At 41.4% G+C, this 25,827-nt stretch overlaps 4 protein-coding genes across 5 annotated transcripts in view; 2 read left to right on the forward strand and 2 right to left on the reverse strand.

Annotated features, from left to right (window-relative positions):
• Positions 1–9,626, reverse strand: part of LOC125967417 (calcium homeostasis modulator protein 6) — a 25,676-nt gene extending 16,050 nt beyond the window's left edge. For both annotated transcript variants that reach the window (XR_007480725.2, XR_007480724.2), the window contains exons 1-2: positions 8,381–9,626; positions 317–498 (exon numbers count right to left, since the gene is read on the reverse strand). The gene's annotated coding sequence lies outside the window, so the exon portion shown is untranslated. The remainder of the gene's footprint in view (positions 1–316; positions 499–8,380) is intronic.
• nptnb (neuroplastin b) overlaps positions 1–11,012 on the forward strand; it is a 21,406-nt gene extending 10,394 nt beyond the window's left edge. Inside the window, exons 3-9 of the mRNA XM_049718484.2 lie at positions 2,406–2,580; positions 3,189–3,283; positions 5,824–5,957; positions 6,032–6,305; positions 9,407–9,428; positions 9,658–9,731; positions 9,828–11,012. Coding sequence (XP_049574441.1) covers positions 2,406–2,580; positions 3,189–3,283; positions 5,824–5,957; positions 6,032–6,305; positions 9,407–9,428; positions 9,658–9,718 — 761 coding nt within the window. The 3' untranslated portion in view covers positions 9,719–9,731; positions 9,828–11,012. The remainder of the gene's footprint in view (positions 1–2,405; positions 2,581–3,188; positions 3,284–5,823; positions 5,958–6,031; positions 6,306–9,406; positions 9,429–9,657; positions 9,732–9,827) is intronic.
• On the reverse strand, positions 10,771–17,039 carry rec114 (REC114 meiotic recombination protein). Its single transcript, XM_049718496.1, has 6 exons — positions 16,806–17,039; positions 16,059–16,148; positions 13,223–13,306; positions 12,815–12,988; positions 11,668–11,748; positions 10,771–11,363 (listed from the first exon to the last, which is right to left on the reverse strand). The coding sequence occupies exons 1-6, from the start codon at positions 16,881–16,883 to the stop codon at positions 11,199–11,201; spliced, it is 672 nt and encodes a 223-aa protein (XP_049574453.1). The 5' UTR covers positions 16,884–17,039; the 3' UTR covers positions 10,771–11,198.
• Positions 17,040–17,996: 957 nt separating this feature from the next.
• The window catches only part of hcn4 (hyperpolarization activated cyclic nucleotide-gated potassium channel 4), a 56,544-nt gene continuing 48,713 nt past the window's right edge, over positions 17,997–25,827 (forward strand). Inside the window, exon 1 of the mRNA XM_049718451.2 lies at positions 17,997–19,234. Coding sequence (XP_049574408.1) covers positions 18,528–19,234 — 707 coding nt within the window. The 5' untranslated portion in view covers positions 17,997–18,527. The remainder of the gene's footprint in view (positions 19,235–25,827) is intronic.

A 25,827-nucleotide genomic window follows, 5' to 3' on the forward strand; every position in this document is an offset into this window, starting at 1 on the left:
GATCCTTGCCAGCCTTTCGGACAAATCTGAATGTCGGTTTTAGCAACATTTGATTTAGGCAAAATTGATTATTTTTAGCATACAACCAACTAAAAGTGTACACATTCTGTTCTGAAGACATGTTCTGTGCATATGCGGTTTTATCAAAGGCACGATATAAACCGGAACTGAACATCCCGGATCTGAGGAAAATATATTTCAGGACTTTGAGTTGCAAAGCATCAAGACTTCCCACGTTGTCCTTTTTTAAACATTTTAACCGTCATAAAAATCTAAATGTTAATCAATTAGAATGTTAACATAATGAATTACTTACCACTTAATGGCGTGTGATGGTCCTTGCCTCAGAGATGAAAGGACAGGGGAGTTATTGCTTGTCCTTCAGACAGGTGGTATCTTCACATTGAGACCAAACAATATCATTTCCTACAACTTCAGATCCGAGTTGATGAATCTGAAGGGTCCACACTACTTTTCCATTGCTCGTACAAGCTCGTTCTAGAATCAAGAATACAAGCAGTGATTATCAATGTAAATACTACAAAGATACAGGACGGACAGTGCTATGAAATTACACGCAGTGCCTCTTCGAGTTTCTTTTCAGCGGGTATTACCGATACATGCGAGAACACACTCTCACATTTTGAGTGGAGTGCCACTTGAATTAATTCCAGTGAGTCACAGTCTGTGCTTCAAATCAAACTAGTTACATTTAAGAAGGAACATTTTGTGTGACTTAACAAGCTAGTAATGGATCTGATTTTCTTTTAGAACTCAAAATTGAAAATCCCCGTTAGGCACAAGCAGTTCCATTTGGTACAATCAAATACTACTTGAGAGACCCATAATTCTCTACATGCCAGTCACTTCATGGCATGATATCATAATGCCCTCAGCTGTTTTTATTGAATTATTTTTGTGTTAAGCAGTTAAATAGTGGGCTGGCTAACAGACAGGAGATCAGGCGTCCGATCTCCGTTGGGATATCTCGGTCAGAAGGTTTCTTGTTTGCCCCATAATCGTATGTCTGGATACTCCCACCTACCCCGAAATGCATGTAAGTTATACTAAAGATGCTCAAATTCCCATAAAGTGCAAACGTGAGTGCAAATGGTTGTCTACATGTGCCCTGCAATTTGGTACCGACTGATCCATGGTGGACAGCTGTACCCCGCCTCACGCCTACACAGCTGGTATGGACTCCAGCTCACTATCTATCTTTATGAGTCCAAGCACTAATGGATTATTTTGTGTTGTGTTATCTAGAAAATAGAGGGTGAGACGAGGGAATCTGGTTTCTCTGCCTTTTTATTTATAGACATTTTAAATTGAGCTTCAAGCATACATAGAGCTAAATTTTTCAGCGTTATGAAGATTGACAGAGCGTCCTTAGAACAACCTTCTGTGTGAATTGCCTGTGGACCACTCTGCCGAGTTAGCTAAATGTTAATTTATGTACCTCATGTTGTGTCTGTATGCATGTCTTCAACATGCTATTAATAGAACATGCTTGGTGGTGGGGAGAAGCGAGAGAGAGAAGGGGGGCAGTGATTTCCCTGTAGCTAGTGCGCATTACAGCAGAGCAGGAAGATGATGCAGTGAATGCTAATACAAGTCACTGGATAGTAATTTTTTGCCACCTGGCTCGTAGCCTTGCAGGGATCAGTGGCGTCACAATGCTCGGGCCCAGTACTCCTCCCCCTTCAGGGGTTTCATGGCCGCCGAGGTGGGTCTGCCCTGGAAGCGAGCCTCCCACTCATGGCAGAGCAGAGGACACTCTGCCCTGCATGTCCTTGAGAAATGAATCGTGTAGTGACCAGGAATCTCTCTCATACAAATGGCAAAACTGTCCAGCACAGTAGGAATGTATGTAGGAACTGAGGTAGTATTTTACTTGGCTGTAACCAGCAGGGGCTGTATTCATTTGAGTCTCTAATTGTTTATATAGTGGTCTATCGCTATAGATAATATTTCTCAGACAGTAAAAGTCCATCAAAGGTTTTGACATACTTTCTTAGGGGTGGGCAATTTCGCTTCGCAAGGGCTCCCCCCCTTTCTTGTCTGAGATATTCCCCTCCTCCTACACATCTGGTTCATCTGATCAGCAAGCTGTGCAGAAAAAATAATGATCCTGATCATTTGATAAAGACGTGTTGGAAGAGGGGAAACATCGAAAGCATTCAGGATAGTGCCCATCGAAGACTGGAGAGGCTCCACTCATTTTAAATGAATGACTAGAATGTGGTATGCATCTGTTTTTGAAATTCCTACATACATGAACTTTACACCAAAGCAAGCCATCCACAAATATCTCCTTAAATCTAGCCTTAAATGGAGCTGCTAAATATTGCAATAGTGAGCCCCGCTCCTGTGATAAGCCTGGACTGTCCGTCTTTGTCTTGCAGAACCAAAGATCAATGCCTCTGATCAGATCATCTTGCCGACGGACTCCCCTGGCGTACCGATTACTCTGCATTGCAACCTCACCACCGCCCACACCGAGCACACGGAGAGCTTCTGGGTGAAGAACGGTCGGGAGATTGCTAACACGCGGACCGAGCACAGGACCACAACGTATAGGTGCGCCTTTGAGGACTGGGCGATGCATAAAATACTGATTGAATGTTAATCAAACATCCTAAATTTAGCTGATCATTTCAAGACAAAGGTTGCATACTGATTGATCTTCTGGCAGTACACCTGATTTGAATCTTCCCCATGGAAAAATTGTGGTAATTGGCTTTTTTGGATAAGCAAAACAAAGCCTGATTTCAAACTTATTCTATATTAAAAATGATAAACCCTGGCCTTTGGTACTAACTCGTTTTTACTTTGCACTGTCACAAAGGATCGCCAGCGGAGCACAAAGCCACTGTCACCCCTGTAGACAAACCACAGATTCTCCCTAGCCACACAAGATAGGACCAATTGGTCACTTCCTTGTCACATTATATCAGTGCTACTCAGAAGATTACGGCTAATATGCTCATGGCTCCCTTCCCTGCAGGATCCCGAGCCGCTGCACTGTAATATTCTAGTATCATGCCACCACATTGGTCGCTACTGGCTCGCTGGTCCCCTGGGGCCCTCATTTCTGTAGTCCCAGCTAATTAGTAGTAGTTGACTTCATTGGTTTGAGTGACTGGTAGCTTTAAGATATGGGATTAATGTTCTCTGTCTTGTTGCAGAATTGGTAAACCACGAGCGGATGATTCTGGGGAATACATGTGCGTATACACATTCGAAATGGCTCCAAATGCAAATGCAACAATTGAAGTAAAAGGTAAGATTCTTGACTTGAATGTGGAAATTGAATGTTTGTAATGTCAATGACATAAATGTCTTTCAAACTCCTCACCCCACAGTCGATCCGATAATAGTCTGGGCTTTGTTGGTAGTATCAAAGTCTGACCGTATCAAGAGTGGTATAAGAAATGAATGATTGAATTGATGGATTGACAGGCCATCGCTGGTTTCCTTCTAAGGCATGGCAAGATAAAGATGTCCTAGAAAAAGTTAACAACCAGAGGCTGTGTGAAGTGACTCCTTGTTGACAAAGACGTTTGAACTCATCTTGCACAGTGGTTATGACAGGAAGCTCTCCGGAGGTTGTTGTCACTCTTGGCTTTCGCTCAGATGACGGTCTTAGCGAAATGGACAGGCGACCGCAAATGTTAAGCAGACATGCAAACGTGGAGCTTTCCTGCAGGGCAGCTCGAGGGCTACTTGTCAAAATAAAAGCTGATTTTCTGATTGAAAACAGTGTATCAAAGTGCCGATTAACAGGTTATGTAAACCGTGCTAGAAAAACTGACTGAGCAAGCAAACTCATGTTGTATCATACAAGCTGACAGCTAAGCCGTCGCCTTGAATAAGGAATCTTTCTTGAGAAAGGGCAAGTGAAGACCCGGTTCAAGAGAAGCTTGCCTGCGTGCGCTACATAAGCCAATTTGCTGTGGCATGGCTAGGCTTCATATTGAGCATGCCCTGCCTCTTCTTCCGTAGTTGTCTTCGAGCGCTGCCTGATTGCGTAACATGGGTGACGAGTATGTGTATGTGCTCTGCTTTTTACTGGCTCGAGAGCTGACGGGACTCGTGTCTGTTCAAAGTGAAGTGCCCTGGCCGTCGCCGGGGCTCCGGGCCTGTGACTGTTGAAGCTTTCAATGTGTCCCCTGGGAGAGAACGTCAGTCTTTTAACTGGACAGATATTGCATGAGGTTGTCCTTTACGTTCAATGTTTGAAGAAGCTACTGCCAGATTGGAAAGAATTTCATCACTATCCGAATGCTCCTTCTAATTTTCTCCAAGTGTTTGCAATCTTTAGTGACCTAGGTAGAGAACCCACTGCTATGCTAGCCAGCTTTGCACTGCGCTTCTTGGCAGCCGATTGCTGAGATCCCTCGCCTACAGTGTCCTTGGCACACTCATCCTTGCAGGACTCAGCTCTAGAGGCAACAGATGGAGGCTTCTGTGATGTTGTAGGATTAAGGCTGTGAATCCTGTCCCAGCCATCTCTGTTGCAGCACAGGAGTTTATTGTCTGCGATACTAAACTCACTGCCACTACACATTTGGTACCTCAAAAAAAAAAAACTTAACCTGCTGAATGATTTACTTGTGGAACATTTATCTGTTATCAATAATAGCATGATGCTAACACCATTTTTGCGGTATTAGCAGTATTATAGGTTAGTGGAGAAACAACAAGGTAGAGGGTGTCGTCATGATTCAGGGAAATGATTTCATACTGACTGTATCTATGCTTGCTGTGAACAAGGTCACTTTAACAACACTAATGGGGGGCCTAAGACTTTTGGACAGTCCAGCGTATCATCACAAGCAGATCAGAATGAAAGCTGCCAATAGAGGATTTAATGGAACTGTCTCTCAGTCATCCAATGCATAACCTCCTCACTGACAGCTATGACCTCCACCCTCATCAAAAGTCCATACTATTTATCTCCGCCTGGCACAGTTTCATAATCACAGAAGTGTGAAATTGAGGTTTCTGCTCGTTCTGCCTCACTTTGGACAGTTGTCTCCGTGCTATCACTCGTTGACATAATACAAGGCAAGGGATAAGGCGCAAATGAGCTTGGCCACTCCTCTGCTTGAGCACGTGGGTTCCATAATTAGAGTGGTTGTAGTGTCACTAAAGAGCTCAGACCCCCCCACCCCCCCTTACGCCATTATCCATGTGCAGCTGACAAAAAATATATAATTCGGGGTCTCATCCTGCTTAATTGCATGGAAAGAATTATTGTCATTTTGGGGGATTAACGAGTGGTTATCCTCTCACCATGAGAAGAATCAAATGAAAAGTCTCACCTGTTCTTTTGGCAGATTGTTGTGACTTGGCGCTTGGTCTCAGCGACTTTTTCTAACAGAATAGAATTTTCATTTTCCCAGTGTTCATTAATCAGAGCCAATTCATTTTTGTTTCTTTCGGATTGCATCTCTTTTGTGGAATTCACTTTGTAGTTTTGGAGTGGGAACATCTGGAGGCTCTAATGCCTTATGATCCCTCCCTCTCGTGACCTCAATATGATTTGTCATGATTGTTTGTCTCATGAAAAAATAAAAGAAAGTTTTCAATAGATTTCTCTGGTTATGTCCATGCTAGTCATTAACCACTATGCTTTTGGCAACATTCTACTTGCTAAAAACTGATGCTTAACACATACAGTGACTTTTCAGGTATATTGTGTTTCTTGGAAATATATGGTTTATAAAAACCTTTATGATATAAACATTTTAATGTTAATTTAAACTTTTTTGTAAATTAGGAGATTAGCTAACCATTTATTTGTACCTCTTGTCATAGCAAAACCTGTTATCACCGGTCATAAACGGAGTGAAAATAAAAACGAGGGGGAAAACGCAACAATGCATTGCAAGTCGGTCGGGTATCCACATCCCATCTGGACATGGCGTAAAATGGAAGGCACGTCCTCTCGGGTAAGATCAATTAATTATAATTAATATTGTCAACTTAGTATGTTTACATTAATGAAACACTTTGTCCCTTTCAGGAGATCGACAACTCTACTGGACGCTTCTTTATTACGAGTCAAGGCAACTACACAGAGCTGAACATCATAAATCTTGATATAGACACCGATCCCGGGAAGTACGAGTGCAATGCATCCAATGCTATCGGGACAACTACCGAAATCACTATCCTACGGGTGCGAAGCCATCTTGCGCCGCTTTGGCCGTTCCTGGGAGTGCTGGCGGAAATTATCATCCTCGTAGTCATCATCGTCGTGTATGAGAAACGCAAGAGGCCAGATGACATTATTGATGGTAAGAGACACCATTTTTTACTGTATTTCTATTTTTGTGTGTTTGCATTCTCTTGTCATGTTATTAATGTACGGATAATTAACCAATGAGTTGTTTTAACAGGTTAAAATTCAGGTTTGTCAAATTCTTGTCTCGGTAGATCATTTTCAAATGCCTCAAGACATATTGTATCAAAAGGGAAGTATTGTCTGACGTAATCCCCATGGTAGACGCATGCAAATATGACCTTTATTAGGTAAATGAGAAGAGAACTAACCTTTTGAGGTGTGTTGTTCCTTTGACTGACAGCAATGGTAACAATGGTGTTGATAATATACTGTACAGAGATGTGTAACTGAATTGGTTACTATTCTTCCCTTCCACTTCTTTCGAAACGGCACCATAATCTAAACGGGTGGTAAGTGAGACATTCTGCATGGTCCTAGAGATGTCCTTTATCAGTTGTTTTTAACAAGCCTACTGTCCATTGCCCCCAAAATTCAAGTGTGAAATTGGCTCTCTCTTTTGGTGTTTGTTAAATGTTTGCTCTACCGCGAGAGATTCAATATTCCTCAAATGCAATATTAGGTTATGGCGATAAAAAAAATGCTTTGCATGCCTCCCTTTGCAATAATTTTTGAAGCCTTCTGTGTTGCCGCAAACTAGGTTTGAGTGTGGGCGGCCGCACTGTAAACAGGCAGGTAAACAACGCCTGCGAACACAACTTTGTATTGGCACACTCATCCCTGCAGCAAAAGCTTCAAAAACATTTCACAGACCGAGACTAAACATAATGTCTTATTTAAATGGAATCAAAAGAAGCCGATGGGGGAAAAAAAAGAAGGGAACAGATTTGAAATTCAAATACAATTTCTCATTGTATTCAACCATAATGCGCCTTTAAAACTTCTGGCTTCTGGCGGAGCCCAAACCCAAGAGGAGCTGACCGCTTGAAAATGTCTTAAAACCCCAACGGCAACCCCGAGTCAACAAAGGTTACGTCTAACCTTTACTAAGGCGACTTTATTGTCTTGAAAATACGGCCGTATCATACTAAAACACAACTGTCACAGGCCTTGCTGTCATTATGGATCGCAGTGGAGCAAGCAAATATTCGAATGCAGGCAAGGCTGCATCTGCCTTTTGTTGTTTTAGAGCAAACAAAAAAGATTTACTCAGGCAAAAACTGCTTCCTAAAGAAATAAAAAATATTTTGAGCCTTGATTCTTTTTCAGTTACATAACTTTCAAAACAGACACCTAAAGACGAATAGACATTTGAAGTTATATATGCCTCATCGTATATTCTATCATCTAAAGTTATTGATCTATTTTTACATTTTCTTCTCTGAAAAATGACGCAGCAAATAAAACTGCTATCACCTTATGACAAACGACAAAATAATAAAAACACTTGAGTATAATAAAACATTAACACGCATCAATGCCTACAGCACACAGCTCAAGTAAAGTGTGTGCATGGCCTCCAGTTGGTTTCATCCACCGGAAAAAAATGAAGCGATTAAGGTGGATTATATTTGCTATGTTTATGCCATTCAAATCAGCAGTGAGGACTCTCAGCTCACGAGGCACAGCCTCTCTAAAATCTCCTTTTAGCATCCCAGATTCCCGCCGGTTTCGGCCCCCCGTCTGCGCGCATTATGACTTGCTGTATTTGAACACCTCTCGTGCTCCACAGTCAAGGGCTCTGAGGCAGAGGCTCAGCCTGTGTTTCAAATCTAGTCGCTTGGGGATTTTTACTGTGTGATCATTTCTGCCAAAGAAACAAAAAAAATATCATTTATGAAAATAAGATGAATCCTAAAGAAGAGTGACCACTGTCACACAGTAAAAATCTTTGATTTGTCATGTGCTTGCAGAAGCAGTATAGTAAACACAGCTTGTGTGGCGTGATGCATAGGAGGTGAGAAAACAGTAGCATATGCAGAAAGACGTCCTGCCGCAGTTGATGGCAGCGCCATGTTTGATGACTAACATTATGACTGTTGTTCAAGTCCGCTTCATATTAACGCCATGGAATGCTGCTGTAACGCTGCCAATCTGCAGCTTTGTAACTGCATGTGGCTGTTGACTTACCCGTTTGCATCTGTATGCCAAACACCCAAACACCTCGTCAAGGGCACCAAACCGGAACGATCCGCCTCGTTTTCACCAAGTTCGATTTGGGACTCGGGAAATTGAAGAAATGTGCTCAATTTTCTATGCAGAAAATAAATAATCAATGTAAGGAGTAACTCGGCATCTGAAAAGATAACAGCACAGTTTTATATATATATATATAGGGAGAGATATAAAGACAATTAAAATATGACCATGGATCTCATTCCAAAAAGAATAATTTACTATAATGAATGAATTACAAATCAGCAGTAAAATAGAGACTCCTACTGTGCCATGCTGTAGGGAAATTATAAAACCAATATGCTGCTGCTCAAAAAAGATCCGTGTCATCATGCCAAATCGGTCACAATAGCTCATCTGTGAATGTAGTTTCTTTTTCTCCCCCGGCCTTAAAAAAAAAAAAAAAAAAAATCACTGTGATATTGCTGGCTGTAATTAAAAGGCAGTTTCAAATGAGTCATTTGTAAGCCTCCTGCATGTATGCTCAATCAGAAAACGACTAGCTTAACTCATGGGTTGAAATTAGATTTGTGGTAGCTTTAAGGGTCCATCGCCGTGTTGTCAGATTGCGCTACTTAAACATGATGTCACTGCCGACCGTTTTAGCACACTAATATAGTTATGCAGCTTTAACGCCTTCCAAGAAGCCTCCTTTTCAAATGTGTCCTTTGAATTGGACACAGAACGCTGCCGACTTGTGTGTGTGCGTGTGATTTCAGAGCTTATCACGAGTGCACGACTGTGTCACACCACCATTCAAAGCAATCTGTTCGCTCAGCAAATGCTTGAATAATTCGCTGAACAACTATGGAGCATTTCGAAGTTGATTTTATTCCTCCCCTTTTTTTTTTTTTTTAAACACACCTCAGTGAAATAGATACCTGTGCAAAGTGGATGTGCTAGATTTGGCCTACATTCTTTTATTACCTCGATCTCATGTTTTCCTCTGTTTGTTTTTCATTCCCTTCTATCCCGTGAAAGATGACGAGCCAGTTGGACCAATGTAAGTCACAAACAACTACATTTGAATTTGAGTTAACTGTTGCCCATTTGAGCTCTGTTGCAAAGCAGCAGCACTGAAGTGTGTAAATAGTCTCTCAGTGTGAAGTCTGTATTAAAAACGATATTTTGTAAAGTAGGTGGGAGCGTCTTAGCTGAATAGATTTATGCTAATATTGTTACTCTGCACCTGTTTTCTTGTACCTTCTGAATTGTACCCGCTTCTTTGGCAGGAAAACCAATTCTACAAACAACCACAAAGACAAAAACGTCCGGCAAAGGAACACAAAATAAGGAATGGACTCAAGTAAGATACTGTGCAGCGTGATGGCGGGTGCTAAATATAGAACGTGCTGCTGAGGATTATCAGTGGTCATGCCTTCTCTTTATTTTCTCTTCACAGATGAGATGGGTGAAACTGCAGGTTTTTTGGCTACACGGCGGCATTTGAGTTGCGGCCTATCTTGAAAGAGAAAAAAAATAATAAAAGCATATCTTGTCTCTTTTTACAAGGAACAATATCAGCGTAACACTGGCAACAAAGAGCAAGCGGAGTGGGGGAGTCTTAAAGCATGCCTTGTCGCGTGGCGATGTCAGGATGAAAAATTGTGACTACAAATCGCCCAAGAGGTGTTGGCATTTTTTTTCCCGATGTGATGTTGATGTCTCTGTAATTGATTTTAATCGTGGCCCGCGAATGAGCCAACTCCCCTTTTGAATGACACATCATGTAAATGCATGCAAAATAATTACGCAATAGGATACTCAGAATAGACATCTTCTGTTGTTATCCCTCGTGTGGCTTTTGTTTTGCATCCCAAAAGTTTTTTTTTTATAGAGTCATCCTTATATGAATATAGATATATATATATATATAAATATGGGTATGTATAAATATATATATTTAAATATATATATTTATATATAATGTCTTCTTTTTCCTTGAACATTTGTACAGCATATCATGGTCATTTAATGTTTGATTTTGTGACGACAAGTCCACTTTTAATAGAACTTTTATCGTGAAGCAAGGGCTTCGATGACTGGCAGTATTTCAAATTTAATGGAGAGTGAATACAGAAAATGAATAATGTGTGTTTAACAAACTAAATATCAATGGTATGTGTATTACTTTAATTTCCTTTTGAGAGTAACTTAGAGTGTCTCGTATATGTTGCAGTATGAGTGTTCAAATGATAGGATATCTGTAAAAAAAAAAAAAAAAAAGATATTTTTTTTAACATTTCCTAATTTCATCGTTTTATTTTTTGTATTTTTCTTTGACTATATAGCATGGCTATAATCCTATGCAAAATGTATTCTTGAATAGATTAAATGGAGGGCAGTTTGTTTTAATCAGTCAAGCTTTAATATCGTGGGATCCCTTGGAAGCTGGCATAGCGACATTAACTGCTGTAGCTGCATGACCCCTCCTTTCAATACAATGTAATGATGATGTGTGTTGCGATGGCAAACGGACCTGAATTGATGTGAGAACAGAGGGACCAGAGTATATAGCCACGATCCAACATATGAATAAGACCAATATTTTTTTTCTGAATAAAAAAACAAAAATGCGCTTGTTAAATCTCTCTTACTCTAATCAACAATCTGAAATATCCTAAGTGTTAATGCGCAACCACAACGCTGTTGACATTGGCAGCGCAACACGAGTGAACTCCTACGTGGGGAATGGCGTGGGAAAAACAGCAAACAAACAAAAACGCGCAGCGCTGACTTGACCTCTTCTCTGCCTTCAGTTGTCAACGATGATTCACTCTTCGAGTATTTTCCTCAGCTTGCCTTCCACCTGCTCCACCAAAGCGGGGAAGCTGGGATCCAACAGACAAAGGCGCACGAAGGCGTCCAGGTCTTCGGGTTCTGAAGATACGTGATGGTACAGCGCAGGCAGCGTCAGGGGCGTCTCTCCCATGAGGTTCTATTGAAATTCAACAGCTTATATCAGCACAACAGGTCCGCAAAACTTCATTTTCAAGGCAAAGCAATCAAATTTGACACCATGCTCACATGTGATGGCAGAGGTGAAAACCTTTCATAGTTCAGCTTAGCCCAATTTTCTCAAATGCCAATTTAAAGACTTTTCTAAACACTCTAGTAGCAGTTTTTCAAAAAAGGCAACTAGTGACTTTGTTTATTTATTTTTAAGGCCATATCACCCAGCTAACCCTGTAGATGGCTATTAGTTAGCTAGTAGTTATTTGAAGATGACTTGTATCGAATACCTGGACAAGACTCTTGATGGACAGCGATCCATGGACAACCTCTGGTTCGGCTCCAGCCGCCTCACCCTGCTGCGGACACGGCTTCAGACACAAAAGCAAATGAGAAAGATGTGACCAGACGCAGCACGACGACGCAGAGTGAAGAGTCTAATCAATTGGCTTCATTACTAATTGAAAAAATATCCCATTCTCTCCTCCTCTCTTCATCTAAACTGAGAACTCCTCCGGGGTGTCTCTTCACCGAAAGGTCACATTCCACCTTGTTGGCACAATGCACACTTTTATGTCACATCCCCTCAAGTGGAATTAGCTCACAACCCAGCGGGAGTTCAAGATACACATTAAATATCAAATCAAGATGTTTCAAAATAAAACATATAGTCTTACGTTGTCAATAAGCATTTTTTTTTCTTTTGTTTATGTACATTATCATCAGTTTGGAAAGGTCAACATCAGTAATCAGTAAATATTTCATGGGTCACTTGAATTAAATAGGCAGATAGACGAGATCGTCAAGATCGGCGAGATCGGCAAGATCAGACTGCATCAGTGCATCAATCCCTCAAGCTACCGCCAGCAATGTGACCTCTAAAGATGAGTATTGTAAATAGCACCACCTAGTGTCCGAGTCCATGTACATGACCTAGTTGAGAAAATCGTCATAAATCAGCTGTCAGATACGGTCTCTGCAATAATCACGACGGGGAGACACACAGTTTGTCTTCAGTATCTTGCTTTTGAAAGCATCGTTCATCATCAACGCATAAAAAAGTGACTATAAATGCCTTCGTCCCATAACCGATATGACCAAAATTGTAATTAGAAAGCATCAAAAACAAACCCCAATTACATTTGTCTTACAACTGGATGTTGTTCCCAGAAAATGAGGTCGTCTGTAATCGAACACTGCAATGAAATAATAATTTGTATAAAAAACAGTTCTTAAATTTAGGGTTTAAACCGGAGTTCTATATTTCATTTTCTCTTGAACATGTTAAGGTTAGTCTAATTAACATTGGCTTATGACAATGAATCATACTTCATATCACATGGAAATTTTTTTGTATCCAACATTTGAGGAACCACTGTAGAAATATTACAAATGTGTAATTTAATTTTGAATTCAATAAATTGCTAAATAGGTCACCTGTGTCACTGGCGTAGGGACATCGGTGGGTGGCTGATTATTTGGCGGCAGGGCGTCTTCGAGAGTGTTGACAGGCAGATACTCCCGCAGTTTTTCTGCGGCACTTGAGCATATTTTGATGGCCTGCGCCCTGCTCCTGCCATAAAACTGCATCCTGAACACACGGCCCGATTCCTGAGGACACACAAACAATCTCGTCGCTGTCACTCCAAGCCGACGCGTGAATAATTTCTTTTTTCTTTATCGCCTCTCTTAAATCAGCATCTCATTAGAACTAAAACAAGGTTGTTGTGAGTTTTTTTTTTTTTAAATAGAAGACGGCAAAATATAAATGTCACGAGTAATAACAGACAGACACTGAAGAATCAAACAAAAACGAAATTTTTGTGAGCCACGGTCCAAGCTCACCTTCACTGTATTGCGAAACAGCAGGCTGTCTGATTTCTGGTGGACTTTGAGAACATCGCCGGCATTAATCAAAGGAATTTTCTCCTGCAACAGTAAAAGTGAGAAATCTATACTTAATTGGATTACAAATGAAAACTAGCTTTATGCTAATTCTGGTGGCAGCATCTCATTTTTCTTCTATGTTTGTACTCATTCTCCAAAAACGCAATAGAAAAAATAAAATAAACATAATCATTCTGAAGAAAGCAAACGACAAATGCCATGACACTCTTCAATTTGATGTGCTCCAGTCAAGTAATTACTGTTACTGAAATTGGTCAGCAGGGGTCTCTATTTCTCAGTTACTTTTGAGGACATTTTTAGCTCCGAAATTTCGGATCAGCTCTAGGTCCCCTGCAACCTAAATGAAGACAAATACTAGAGAAAACAGAGGGACGGCCGGATATTTTATTTTGAAAGAAATTAATGCAAAGTTTTAATATATTTAAGATGAGAAGAAATAAGACGATGGACAAATGGACAGACTGACAATTAATTGATTTATTTACAATGTTGACAGAGCCAACACATGTTTTGAAGGTCATATTAAAGCTTTTATTTGATTGGAGACTTGAATTTAACTCCATGTCTTTTTCTATATATTTTTTTGATTAAACTTTTCTAAACTCATCTATGAATGCCAACGTCTATCCATTTTCCCCAGCACTTGACCCAATTGGGGTCAAGGATGAGCTGGAGCCTCTATCCGCCGACGATTGGGCGAGAGGCGGATTGCTCACCAGCTTATCGCAAGGTCCTGATTTAATGGAGTTGAATAAGAATTCCCAGAGGATAAGTTGCCATAGTGCGGATGTTCTTTAACTTGCTGTAACTCAAGCAACATATGGCGAGCACACATCATAGGCAAGAGGTTCTTTGTTTGAATTTCAGCTAAGGCCCATTATGGTAATTGAAGATTCAAAATATCCGTAGTCGAGAATCAATTAACAATCAGCTCCATACATTCTTAACTCATTCACTGCCAGTGATGGCTATATACGTCAAAGCTCCATTTCAACTGGACTGGCAGTGAATGAATTAATGACCAGTTAATTGATTAATTGATACCCTGCCCTCGTAAAAAGTAAACTTCCAGAGTCAAGTCACCTGAAAGACTGTCCTGGTTTTATTCTGCTGACGACATGTCTACAGCAGTTGCTCTGAAGGTCTTGACTAACATCACACTATTCTTTCAAATACAGAAAATTACAGTTCACAGCATCTTTCCCCGCCTAGCCTTATCGTGTGTCCTGTAGGCCCTCCTAAGCTGAGGATATTTGAAACTTCCCTGAGCGCTGACAGCACCAATCTGGAATAGAGCGCTCTATCATCCTTGGCAAAAGCTAGTTGCAGTCCGACCTGAATATCAGGCTGACTGCTGAATGCAAGATATCTATGACTCACTGACCATTTCCTTATTGTGTTTGCTGTCTACAAACACCTATATGTTTGATTTCTAAACACAATAATCAGAGACATACAGCGGAAATTCTGAAAATAACATTTGGAATGCTGGCTAACCTCTGAGTTGTTCAAATTTGGAGTAACTAACATTCCATGGAAATACTCTGGTCCAGGGTAAAACTGTTTTCATAAGAGCGCAATTCCAGTGTAGACGAAAGGAGTATCATGGATGGGACTTTTTATTTTATAATTTAATTTATAGTTTGGTTTAGTGGTGTGCTGTGAGATTTTTCTATGTAAAATATGCTAATTTAATGACACTGCTTTGGATGCTCACTAAACTGAAGTCTCACAGGACTTTTCGACATTTGACTTTAGAGGGTCCCATATTTTAGTACTACCACAATAAATGAAAATGTGAATCATCTGCCATTTTATTGCTGCAAGAAAATGGCCACCATATCCAACGCAACTATAACTCTGAGATTATCGTTCTTGCTGTCATTTTGTTGCAGATGATAAAGTCACACATCACCCAACCGGGCTCATCATTTAGAAACCGACATTACTAATGAATTGGAATGTTATTAAATGTTGCAATCTATAATGTAGGCAATCTATAGTGTAATAAGTGGGACGCACTATAAATTGCCAGAATCGCAAGCATGACATTTGCAGATGCAGCCAAGCTGTCATTTATTTTGTGAATTACAGAGCAGAGAGTGGAGGTATGTGGCAAGCACTTTCATGGATGAGCACGTTCCCAGACTCCAGTGTGTGCATGTGGAACATCACAATTAATTACTGCATTGCGCCAGGTTTTTAGTATGGCAATGTTCATGTATTCAGGAGTCTGAGATTAACATCTAAAGAAGTGATGAGCAGCCAAAAACTTCTACCCCCCTCTTTTTTTGTTTTTGCTTCATCACCGTTAACTGGCTCTGGAAGTCTTCCCTCGAGGCACAGGAGGGATTTAAAGACTCTTTAGTCCCCCGTGACATGCACCAATCTTAAAACAATTAAACAAACAAAGCCCGCATGGGATTATAACCTTGTTAGCCTTTCTGAAACGTGTTATCGATGGCGTAATACACAAATAGTCTGAAAGTGCATGTTGGTTTGCACAAGGTCAACACTTGCCAGAGGCGGATATGATCTATCTCCAAGCGGAATAAATTCTGAAAAACGATTAATCAGCTCATTTTTGGTCCCTAAACACTAACAATAAAGACATGAAATACAAGCAGAACATTCAACGGTTTTACAATACATTGCTCTTGTTTAACATTAGAACACGGACATTAAAACTGTTATTACTCATACAAGCCGATTAAATTGGTTGGACGATTAATCAATTGAGCCTGAATAAAAACAATCCTAATCAATTTCTTACCAAGCATTCTTCTCCCTGCAAGATCATCAAGTATCCAGAGTCCAGGATTGTGGCGATAATTTTAGGCTCCTTCTTTTTTGCTTCAAATATCTGGACAGGTAAAAAAGATGGACAGTCTTAAAGACGTATTAAGAAAAACGTCAAATGAAAATAACGGACACAAATATGTTTTCCTTTACCAACAATGTGAGAATGATTCACCTTACCTGTTTATTAGGAAGTGGTTGCTTTTTTAGCTAGTCTCTAAACAGCAATACAGTAATCCCTCGTTTATCGCGGATAATTGGTTCCAAAAACCACCCACAATAAGTGAAATCCGCGAAGTACGGTCACCAACAAGAAGTACTGTGCAGGCTAACGAGTTAGCGGAACGATGCTAATTCGCGATTGTGTTAACACTTGAAAATGGACTTTTAAAGGAATTTAAACGAACATTTGGAGCAATACTACATTGTCCTAAAGATTAGACACATGTTTCCTCAATTTAGAAGTGTTATTTTGACTTTTAAATGTATTTCCGCGATGTCGTGAAGCCGCGATAAACGAAACGTGAAGTAGCGAGGGTTCACTGTATACCCCCATCACGTACATATATTAAAATGTCAATTTAACTTAGAGCACAACATTTAAAACCATGTTAGCTATCTGTAATTTACACGTATGAGCATAAATTCATAGTTAAACACAACTAAGGGACAAAAACTAGCAAAATATCGGTCGTCTTAATTATCACAGGTGGTTACTTACTTTCCAGGATTCATTCTTGGTGGAGCCTGGAATAAGTCGTCCACAACGTTTCAACTTCCAATTCAGACAGGTAGACATTTCAATTTACTTTTTATTGTTTTTGTTCGAATATTCTCTTTGCCAAAAAGTCAATGTAAAGGAATACGGTGACTCGGTAAACAGACCCGTCTTTCCACCTAAATGAGGCGAATGTGTTTATCGTTAAGTACGAATAAAGTTGTGAACGTTTTTGAAGAACAAAGAGTTCGGCGGTTGTGCAACAAAATTGCATGGCGACTAAATATCACGTTTTTTTTTTAATGTAACAATGTTTTATTTTGTTCATTATATAAAATCTAACAGTTCGAGTGATCTAGCACCAATGGAGGGCTCATTTCCGGATTTTGTCACGGAGTTTGCGTTCACTTTTTGCTAGGGAGTTTTTGTGAGGCGCCCTGATTTGAGCGCAAATGTAACCCTTTTATTCATTAATGAAGAATAATATAACCTGAAACTATCATTTGGCATACAAAAACGATTCTGCTTGGATGCAATTCCCCATCACTTTTAGTTTGTGAGATTTATCACAGATTTTGAAATAGTTTACTGTATTTCAGCACAACAGTTCAGTGGTGCAGGGTTGGATTCCAGCCTTCATGTGTGGAGTTTGCATGTTCTCCCCGTGCCTGCATGGGTTTAATATATTATGTAGTAACCATTTCTATACTTCATTACATCCGTACATCTATTTTTGGAACAATTCAGTTGAAAATTCAGATGATCACGTGAGGTTTCAGCTCAGCTGGCATTTCTATAACAACTTGGAAATCAACTCAAGGCACCCAATGAGTTTCTCTTTCGGGGGGGAGTACCTATCCTGCTGCATTTCTAATACAATATAACCCTGACCCATTTGTAATCAGCTTAACTCCTAAATGATGTATCTATAATTGCACGCAATTATTGCAATTACTCTTAATTAGAGAATCAAATCTCTTGCAGCATTTTCCCCTCAATCATCAGTCTGCTTTCACCCACATGAATCATGTTGCTTCATTTTTGCGCTACGGAGGGTTCAAACAATGACCTACCTGTAGCCTCCCCTTTCCTCACCCCCCTCGCGTTTTAAGAATGGGAAACACATTTCCCCTTTAAACAAGGTGGGCTGAGCCCCCCTCGCTTCTATGGCAACCCAACCAGATCATCCATATTCACACGTTCACCTAAACGCTCCTCGGCCGCGCCGGATGGATTGGGGTGATGTCAGCGCGTGAGCCCCGTGGAACGCCGCGTGCACGTTTCCCATCATGATTGTCGCCTGGACGACGCCTCGGCGAGAGGAGCGAGCCTGCCGCTGACCTCTCCATCCCGCCTGCACACCTCCTCCTCCTCCATCCGCCGGCGCGTCCCTCACATGTCAGGCAAAGGTGACTTTCAGGCAGTTTCCCCCCCACTTTTGCGCGCCATGCAGTCGGAGAGGCGCAAAGATGTGCGAGGTGGCCGAGCGTGAGGAGGACGCGCAAGAACGGCCAGGTAGTCGAATCGTCATTTAAAGGGAGCCCAAAAATGTGCAGTTTATTTCATTAAGAGCCACCACCATCACCGTCCTCAGAAGCGGCAAGGCGAGTGTGTCATGTGTTGCAGGCTTTCAGGGATCGCTCACAAGGAGATCAGAAGCACCACGCGGTGCTGCTCGCTTTGCCCAACTAGTCTAGATTAGTTCGCTTTTCGCTCCATGCCATAATGGACAGGTTGCATTCGTCCATGCGTAAACGGCTCTACAGCTTGCCCCATCACATCGGACATAAACCGTCCATCATGGGTGAAGGAGAAGACGCGGACAAGGACACGCGGAGAAAGAGCATTCGGATGAAGCCGCTGCCGTCGCCCACCTCCGGGGGAAGCTGCAGAGGCATCGGGGAAACCAAAAGCGGCGAGTCGCTTATCATGGAGACCGACATTGGGAGACCGATGAAGACCAGCTCCAACGGAGACTGCCGGAGGTTCCGGGGCAGCCTCTCGTCTATCACCAGCCGCCATGTGCACGACTCGGACTCGGCGGAGGAGAGGCGCCTCATCACCGATGGGGACGTCACCCCGAGCGAAGAGAGCCCCCCCGGGGCGATCGGCGAGGGCGCCACGGAGCATGGCGCGCAAGGGGCCAGCGGAGGTGGCGCTTCCACCGACAGCGGCGACGGCGCACCTGCGAGCGAGTCCCAAGATGACAACCAGTCCGGGTTCATAAAGTTGGATGGAATTGATCAGATCCTGCCTGACGATGAGCGCTTGTACCAGGCCGGCTTCATGCACCGTCAGTTCGGGGCCATGCTCCAGCCGGGGGTCAACAAGTTCTCCCTGAGGATGTTTGGAAGCGAGAAGGCGGTGGAGCGGGAACAGGAGCGGGTTAAATCCGCCGGATTTTGGATTATTCACCCCTACAGTGATTTCAGGTAAACACAACGCTATGTCATCTTTCTGCTTTGACGTCTTTACATCATCAACCTTTTGTCTGAGTAGAGGCAATTATTCATTATTGAAGGCCTGTAATGTGACAAAAATTATGATTTTTTTTATTATTTGTTCTGGTTATTATTGCACTATTATTCTGAGGTTGGTGGTTGAGATCCAGGCTGCGGCCTGCCTGTGTTGAATTTGCATGTTCTCCCTCACTTTTCTTTGAATCCAGAGGCTCTTTTTCCAAAAATTAAATCGGTAAATTGATGACTAATTGTCCATTTACGTTTGAATGGTACTGTGTATTTCACCTGCAAGTGGCTGCCAACCTGTCGTGCATGTACCCGACCTCTCACCCCAAATCACCTGGGATATCCAGCTGACCTGTGAGGATAAGCAGTACAGAAAATAAATGCTTGTATTTTTAAATCACTTCTTTTGAAGTTTTATTTTTTTTTCTACACGTCATAATGCCTCAAATGTGCTCACTGGCCATTTATGGCCCAATCGCCTTAGGTTTTCCACCAGTGGCCAGTAACAGTACATATGGCTTCTTTTAATTCATATTCCTCCACTTTTTATTTGGGAAAAAAACAGTAAAATATAAAAGTAAAGCAGCCTCATAAGAATGCTTTTTGGGGATGTTGGAGAGGCCTGTGGTATTCTGGAGCACCCCATGGACGAAACTGGGAATTTAACTAAATATATGCAATTGGAAACAACACTTGTTTGTTTCTACTTCATAATTCTTCCATATTAGGATCAACTGCAGCAGTTTTCTTTTTATATTATGCAGATTCCTTAGTGCCCTTGAATTTGTTATTGGCCATATGCATCTTGATTCATGGCCACATTGAGCCTCTGAACAGCTTGGCCGAGACCAGCTTTAAAGGTCCCTTTTATTCATGCTTGTAAGACTTTTTGTAATGCAACTATATACGCTTGAACATCATCTGAATGTATGCCAATATGTATTTATTGGCAAAAACAGAAATGATAGTGTGACTGTGAAATCAAAATATTAAAAAAATGTCCATATAACTTGATAGGAAATTATGAAAATGTTTTTTTTTCTCCCTTCGTCTTCTTTCCACTAGCTCATTTCCTGTAGCACGGTAATTAAGGAGGGAAATATTTAATTACAGCCAGTGTCAGATTTAGTTCAGCCGTGTGGAGCTACATTGTGAATCTTGCACATTTCCCTCCTTTTACGTTGATTGGCAATGCTGAATCCTATCATAGCATCCCTATCGTATACGTATCAAAGTGTTTGCAACAAGATGTCTGACACTGAGACACGTGCACATGCGTTATAGTGGGAGTTTGGTGAGGCAAAAAAAAAAGAAAAGTGAGACATATAAAACAAGACCTTCTTCATCTCCTCCAGTGAATGAGGCATTTTTCATGATCAGTGATATACTTGGCTGGTTTGATTAAAGTGTGATTTTTCTTGTCAGTGAGTGGGAAAAAAAATTGGACTAAATGTGGGACAGGTGACTTGAGAGTGAGTGTGAAGTCCAGCCATCCGTTACTGCCACGGTTGATCCATGTTTGGGGGTCACAGGTGGGCGGTGGGGATGGCATGTGTCCCAGTTGTCGTGTCGAAGGAGGCAGGCTAAACTTTTAACATGCTGTCAGTCAACAAAATGACAATTTTTTGGTTTTGTGAGAGAGAGACAATCATAAAAAGATGTCAAAAAAGTGAAAAAAATATTCGTGAAAATTTATTATCCAAGTTGAAGCGTCCAAAGTTACACAGATGGCCATTTTGGTTGTGCTCTTTCCTTGCTGTTTGACCCACTCGCTCTGTCCACCTCTTTTGCTCTCTTACTCACCGTGTTAAATGTCACCAGAGAGGGTGATTTGGGGCTCGGGGATAGCGTCCTCATACTGAAAGGTCAGAGGTTTGGCTCGGGCCCTCGCTTTTGAAATGTCTTTTTGAGTGGGGATGCAGAATTAGGCTGCGGCGTTGCTCTAGCCGCATGCAGATGATGCACGTGTGACTTTCTGAGCGAGATGTGGAGATTAAATCACATGAGGCGATGCTCAAAAAAAAAAAAAAAAAAGAGGTTGAGGGGTTTGAGGGAGGGTACTGCGATTGGTTGGCTGACAGTCCAGGTTGTACCTTGTTTTCTCTCCCAATGTCAGCTGATATACTTTCCAACTCACAAATCTGTCATACCGTTTAAAATGGCCGAAAATCGGTGGCTGTAGCTGTCACTTTTGTTTTTTTTTACTTCACCAAGCGAAAGCATCTCTTGAGCTTACTTGTGACACCAATTTTGGCTCACGACACAAAGCAAGAATTTGATTGATTGTAACTTGAAAAAGTAGAACTCATCAGACTGTGCAGGTTTTCATTTAGAATGAAAAACTTGGATGCACGTTGGACTTGTGGTGAAGCCCCGTTCTTGTCATAGTTCTAAGGTTCGGAGTTCATCTTTTTTTTTCTCCAATCTTCTTGTGTGGTATTTGCATGTTCCCGATCATTTTCTACACTTTTTCATTAGTGGTAGTAGGTGTGTAATTTTTTCATGTGATGTAGGCGTGTCTCCGGCCTTCGCCCCATATAATGAACATTGGAGTTAGTAGTCTACAATTATAATCACGGATGTAATGCCCAATCAGGAGAGCTAAAAATGTATCGTGCAACTCTGTTCGTTGGAGTGTAGACGATCTTTTCGTGTTTTTCTACTGCCAACGGGGACAAGACGAGGTGCACCACTTTTAATGCATCATTTCACAAGTAAATGGAAGTATAATGCACCATTACCGTGCACTCTCGGAGGAAGTCTATGTCATTAGTTGTTCGTCAGCATTAAAGTCAAAGTTTTTTTTTTTTTTTCCAGAAATAATGGCAAAGTTCGACACGAGGGGGAATAGCGTGCCATGTCATGGAGATGCCACCGCGTGTCGAGACGACTTTCAGCTTGTATTTGAGTTTTAATGCGCTGAGGGGGAAACGCTACTTTGGACACCTACGTTCTCCAAAATCAGGATGAGCGCAGGACAGGATGAGTCTAATTAAACTACACAGGGATCTGAGTGGGACCTTTTTTTAATGGGGCCGCAGAAGAGAAGGGTCGCCGTGACTAAAAGTTTTATTCCCATGTCTGCATCAAAGCTTTAGCGCTATAAGCTCAAATTAGAGTGTCACAAGGAATCACGTAGTCGTCACCGCTCCAGAATTGGGCAGAAATCTTCCCTTGTCAAGTATTGTGTAACACTAAGAAGCGGGGAGGAGCGATATCCAGCTAGGGAAAAAGACGGATTAAAAATGGCATCATAATCCAATCTACAGCCTCATTTTCCACATCCAAAGCCCAGTGGCCGCCTTCCGTTTTCAACGAGCATCTTGCGGACGAGGAGATGCGGTCAGCGACACGATGACACTGAGCACCCAATGAAAGCCATTCTTTTAAATGAGGAAGTCTTTTAAGATCAGATGGACCATAAATATCTGCTGATTGGAGCTGTCCCTCTGCATAAGCCCTGCTAAGATTTATAAATGCTATGTCCTTGCTCATGAATATTGATAAGTAACACAGTGAAAACTTCCAAGATGCTGTTTGGCGTTTGATTTGTTATTAAATTAAAAGGAAGAGAAGGGGAAGGTGCTTTGAAATGTATCCTTGATTTTTTTTCAAGGAAGATATGCACGATGGCTCACCACCAGCTTTTATTTTACAGTAAACCCACCTGAAAAAAAAAATTGCTTCAATTCCGTCTAGGTAAGTGTCTTTGAGGAAAGAGTGTGCAGGCGGAATAAAAAGCTGTTGAAAGAAGGAAGACTTTGTAGAACGGATGGAAGCATTCGCCCGCTGACTGTTGCAAAGGGATTTTACTGATTGACAGAAAGTGCAGGACAACCAACCCCCGTCTGTCTCTGATAGGCGAGGGGTGGGGCGGGAGGGCTTAATAGAACCTTCGTTGCAAAGGGAAGGTGAGAAAAAAAAAGTTATAATGTGTGCCACTTTCCTTTCTCACCGTGAAAGACTTTCCAACAGATGTGTCCTCTAGGCTCTGAATCACCAGATAATTAAAAGGCACTCGGCGATCATTTTAATACTACACCGCATTGTTTGTCTGGAGATTGACACGCAGCGGTGTTGCATTGATGGGATTCACCCGGATATTTCTCTGGGCAAAGGAGACAAACATCAGCTGGTTTTCATCTGGCGTTGATGGACATCTCATTGTCCGAGCGGGGGAAAGTGTTTTCTCAATTGATATTGTAGTGTAACATCAAAAGTCACGTGGTGAATTTGGAAATATTTTGATCAATTCTATCGGGCTGTGAGTTGCAGCTAAAAATAAAAGCATGATTCATCTGTCTGTCTGTCGCTATCAATCTCTCCATGACTGTCGGATATAAGTTAAACAAATAAAGCTCTTATTTTACTGTACTTTAGATGTAATCTAACTGTTTCAAGAGCAACACTAATATCATGAAGTCTTTGACAACTGCAACCAGTTGACATTTTTCTCTTCCGGCTGTGTTGACTCAAAACAATCTGTCATCAGACGGAAATGGGAAGAACAGCTTGTTATGCTGTCATCATGAGAAACTAAAGGCTGACTGGTGAGTTCGGTTTCTTGAGCAGATGGAGTTCATTCCTGCCGCTACAATTCCGTGATGATTTTTTTTTTTAAAGCATTTTAATTGTGAACAATATGCGTGCGAATACGTGCGAGCACATCAGACGAAATAACAACCTCACTGGTGTTGATTACAGCTGATTTGAGAGAGTGTTTTGCTATTGATTTGTTTGGCTCTCGTGGGGCGCGCCAAGTGTGGCATTGTTGAGTATATTGAAAAACGACATGTAGAGACACGTCGGGGAGGTTGCATGTGTGGCGGGGTCAGAGGTCACTTTACAAAAAAAGGTTGATGCAATAGTCTTACTTTGGAGCTGATTTTTTTAAATGTAGAAAAATATAAGGATGGCTGGATAATATTTAGAAACACTCATACATGGAGTTAAATATTTCAGTGCGTGGCCTAAACAAAAACTATCTATATGATAAAACAGAAACCAAGTATCCATCTTGTATCTATCAATATTAACATGTACACTAAATGTCATGTAGATTAATAGATTTTTTTTTGTAGATGTTAATGAGGCTTATAAATTGAAAGTATAATGATAAATTATCATTTCGACCGGGTCTTCACACTACCTGTCACACAAGCATTAAGAATAAAACAAGACAGAATTAAGCAAGGCCAGTGAAAACAAAACTTCCTCGTCAGCGGTAATGAAACCTTTTGGATTAAAGACGCATGGATGAACTAAACTCTGGTACGTCAGCTTTTGCCCTTAATGGATCCATTTTTTTCATAGTGCTAATCTGTCCAGAGGTATGACACTCTCACATTGCATAGCTTCTGTGTCTCCCTTTTCTTTTTTTTTTTCACAGTTCATGTTGAATAACTCTCCCCGTTCAATTTAGCGACGGTTAAACATGGGGGATTACAGAAGGTTCTGGACCGGCCCTGAAAGTGGGCTAGTCAAAATAGTCTGCCTGCTCTCATCCATAAATATTGAGCCAAGAGATTATTATGGCACAATTTATTTAATGGAGGGAGCCCATGCAGAGGCGGGGGAGGGGGTGTTGGCCGCGGGGTAGAAGAAGGTTGCCTGTCACGGTGGCGGAATGATTGAACGCTACCGTGTGACCTCCCTCGCTTAAATGAAGCAGCGTGAAACCCGAACAACTAAAAAAAAAAATGTAATTTTGCATTTTATTTTTGACTGTCACCCCCCCGCCCCTCCCTCTCTGCCTGTTGACGTCATCTAATGCTGCTTCATGTATTAAGAGAGTTTAACCTTGTGACTGTAATCTGGAGGCGAGATTATATTGATTGATTGGACATCATATACATTTTGAAAATGGGCAAAGCAGCTGCTGAGCTAGATGTATTTGACTTGCCTAACAAATGTAATGTTGTGTGTCCTTCCCGCTTGGCCATCTCCCGTGCTGCCACATCAATTTATAATCTCCCCAGGTGGATACACAGCCTGCCAAGACTACTTTTAACACCTTCAACACCACAGTTAGGCTATTCCCCAAACTTTCCGGCCCCTCATCCCCCGACTGGACAGTTGGGGTGGTCGACAGTCTAAGCAAAGTTTGCTATCTCTTTCATTTTTTTTCAGTGTTTTAGTTGGGGTCGGTTGAGGCAACGGTATTTTCCTTCCCTGACGTGTCAAGAAATGCTATTATGTTTTCCGAAAGAGTCAAACCTTTAAAAGTTCGTAATTTATTATAGAAAATTGGCTTTTTAATTGCTTGTATACATGACGTCGGTCTCTGGAGGATCTGCCCACCCATCATGTGTGAAATTAAAGAGCAAAGTTTTTTTTTTTTTTTTTTGTCAGCTACCTATTTCTGAAAATGTGTCTGCAAGTTCCACTTGAAATCCTGAAGATTTTAATATTACATAGTATCGCCCCCACTAACAGTTTCGTAAACATTGACTTGAAAGCTAGGCCGTGTGAAGATTCGCCACTTTCATCATGTCAATCACAAAAGCACCGTCTGTGGTTTCTTTCATAATTGCATTTATTTATCATAATTAGGGCCG

This window comes from Syngnathus scovelli, chromosome 4 (genome assembly GCF_024217435.2).
Source record: "Syngnathus scovelli strain Florida chromosome 4, RoL_Ssco_1.2, whole genome shotgun sequence".
Lineage (NCBI taxonomy): Eukaryota > Metazoa > Chordata > Actinopteri > Syngnathiformes > Syngnathidae > Syngnathus > Syngnathus scovelli.

What these genes read in the sequence shown, in the direction of transcription:
- rec114 (XM_049718496.1), bottom strand. Translation starts at nt 16,883, where the DNA reads ATGTCTACCTGTCTGAATTGGAAGTTGAAACGTTGTGGACGACTTATT. An exon ending in CCAAGAATGAATCCTGGAAA is followed by an intron (nt 16,149 to 16,805) that starts GTAAGTAACCAC and finishes TTACCTGTCCAG; the next exon opens with ATATTTGAAGCAAAAAAGAA. An exon ending in CCATCAAGAGTCTTGTCCAG is followed by an intron (nt 11,364 to 11,667) that starts GTATTCGATACA and finishes GAATTTCAATAG; the next exon opens with AACCTCATGGGAGAGACGCC.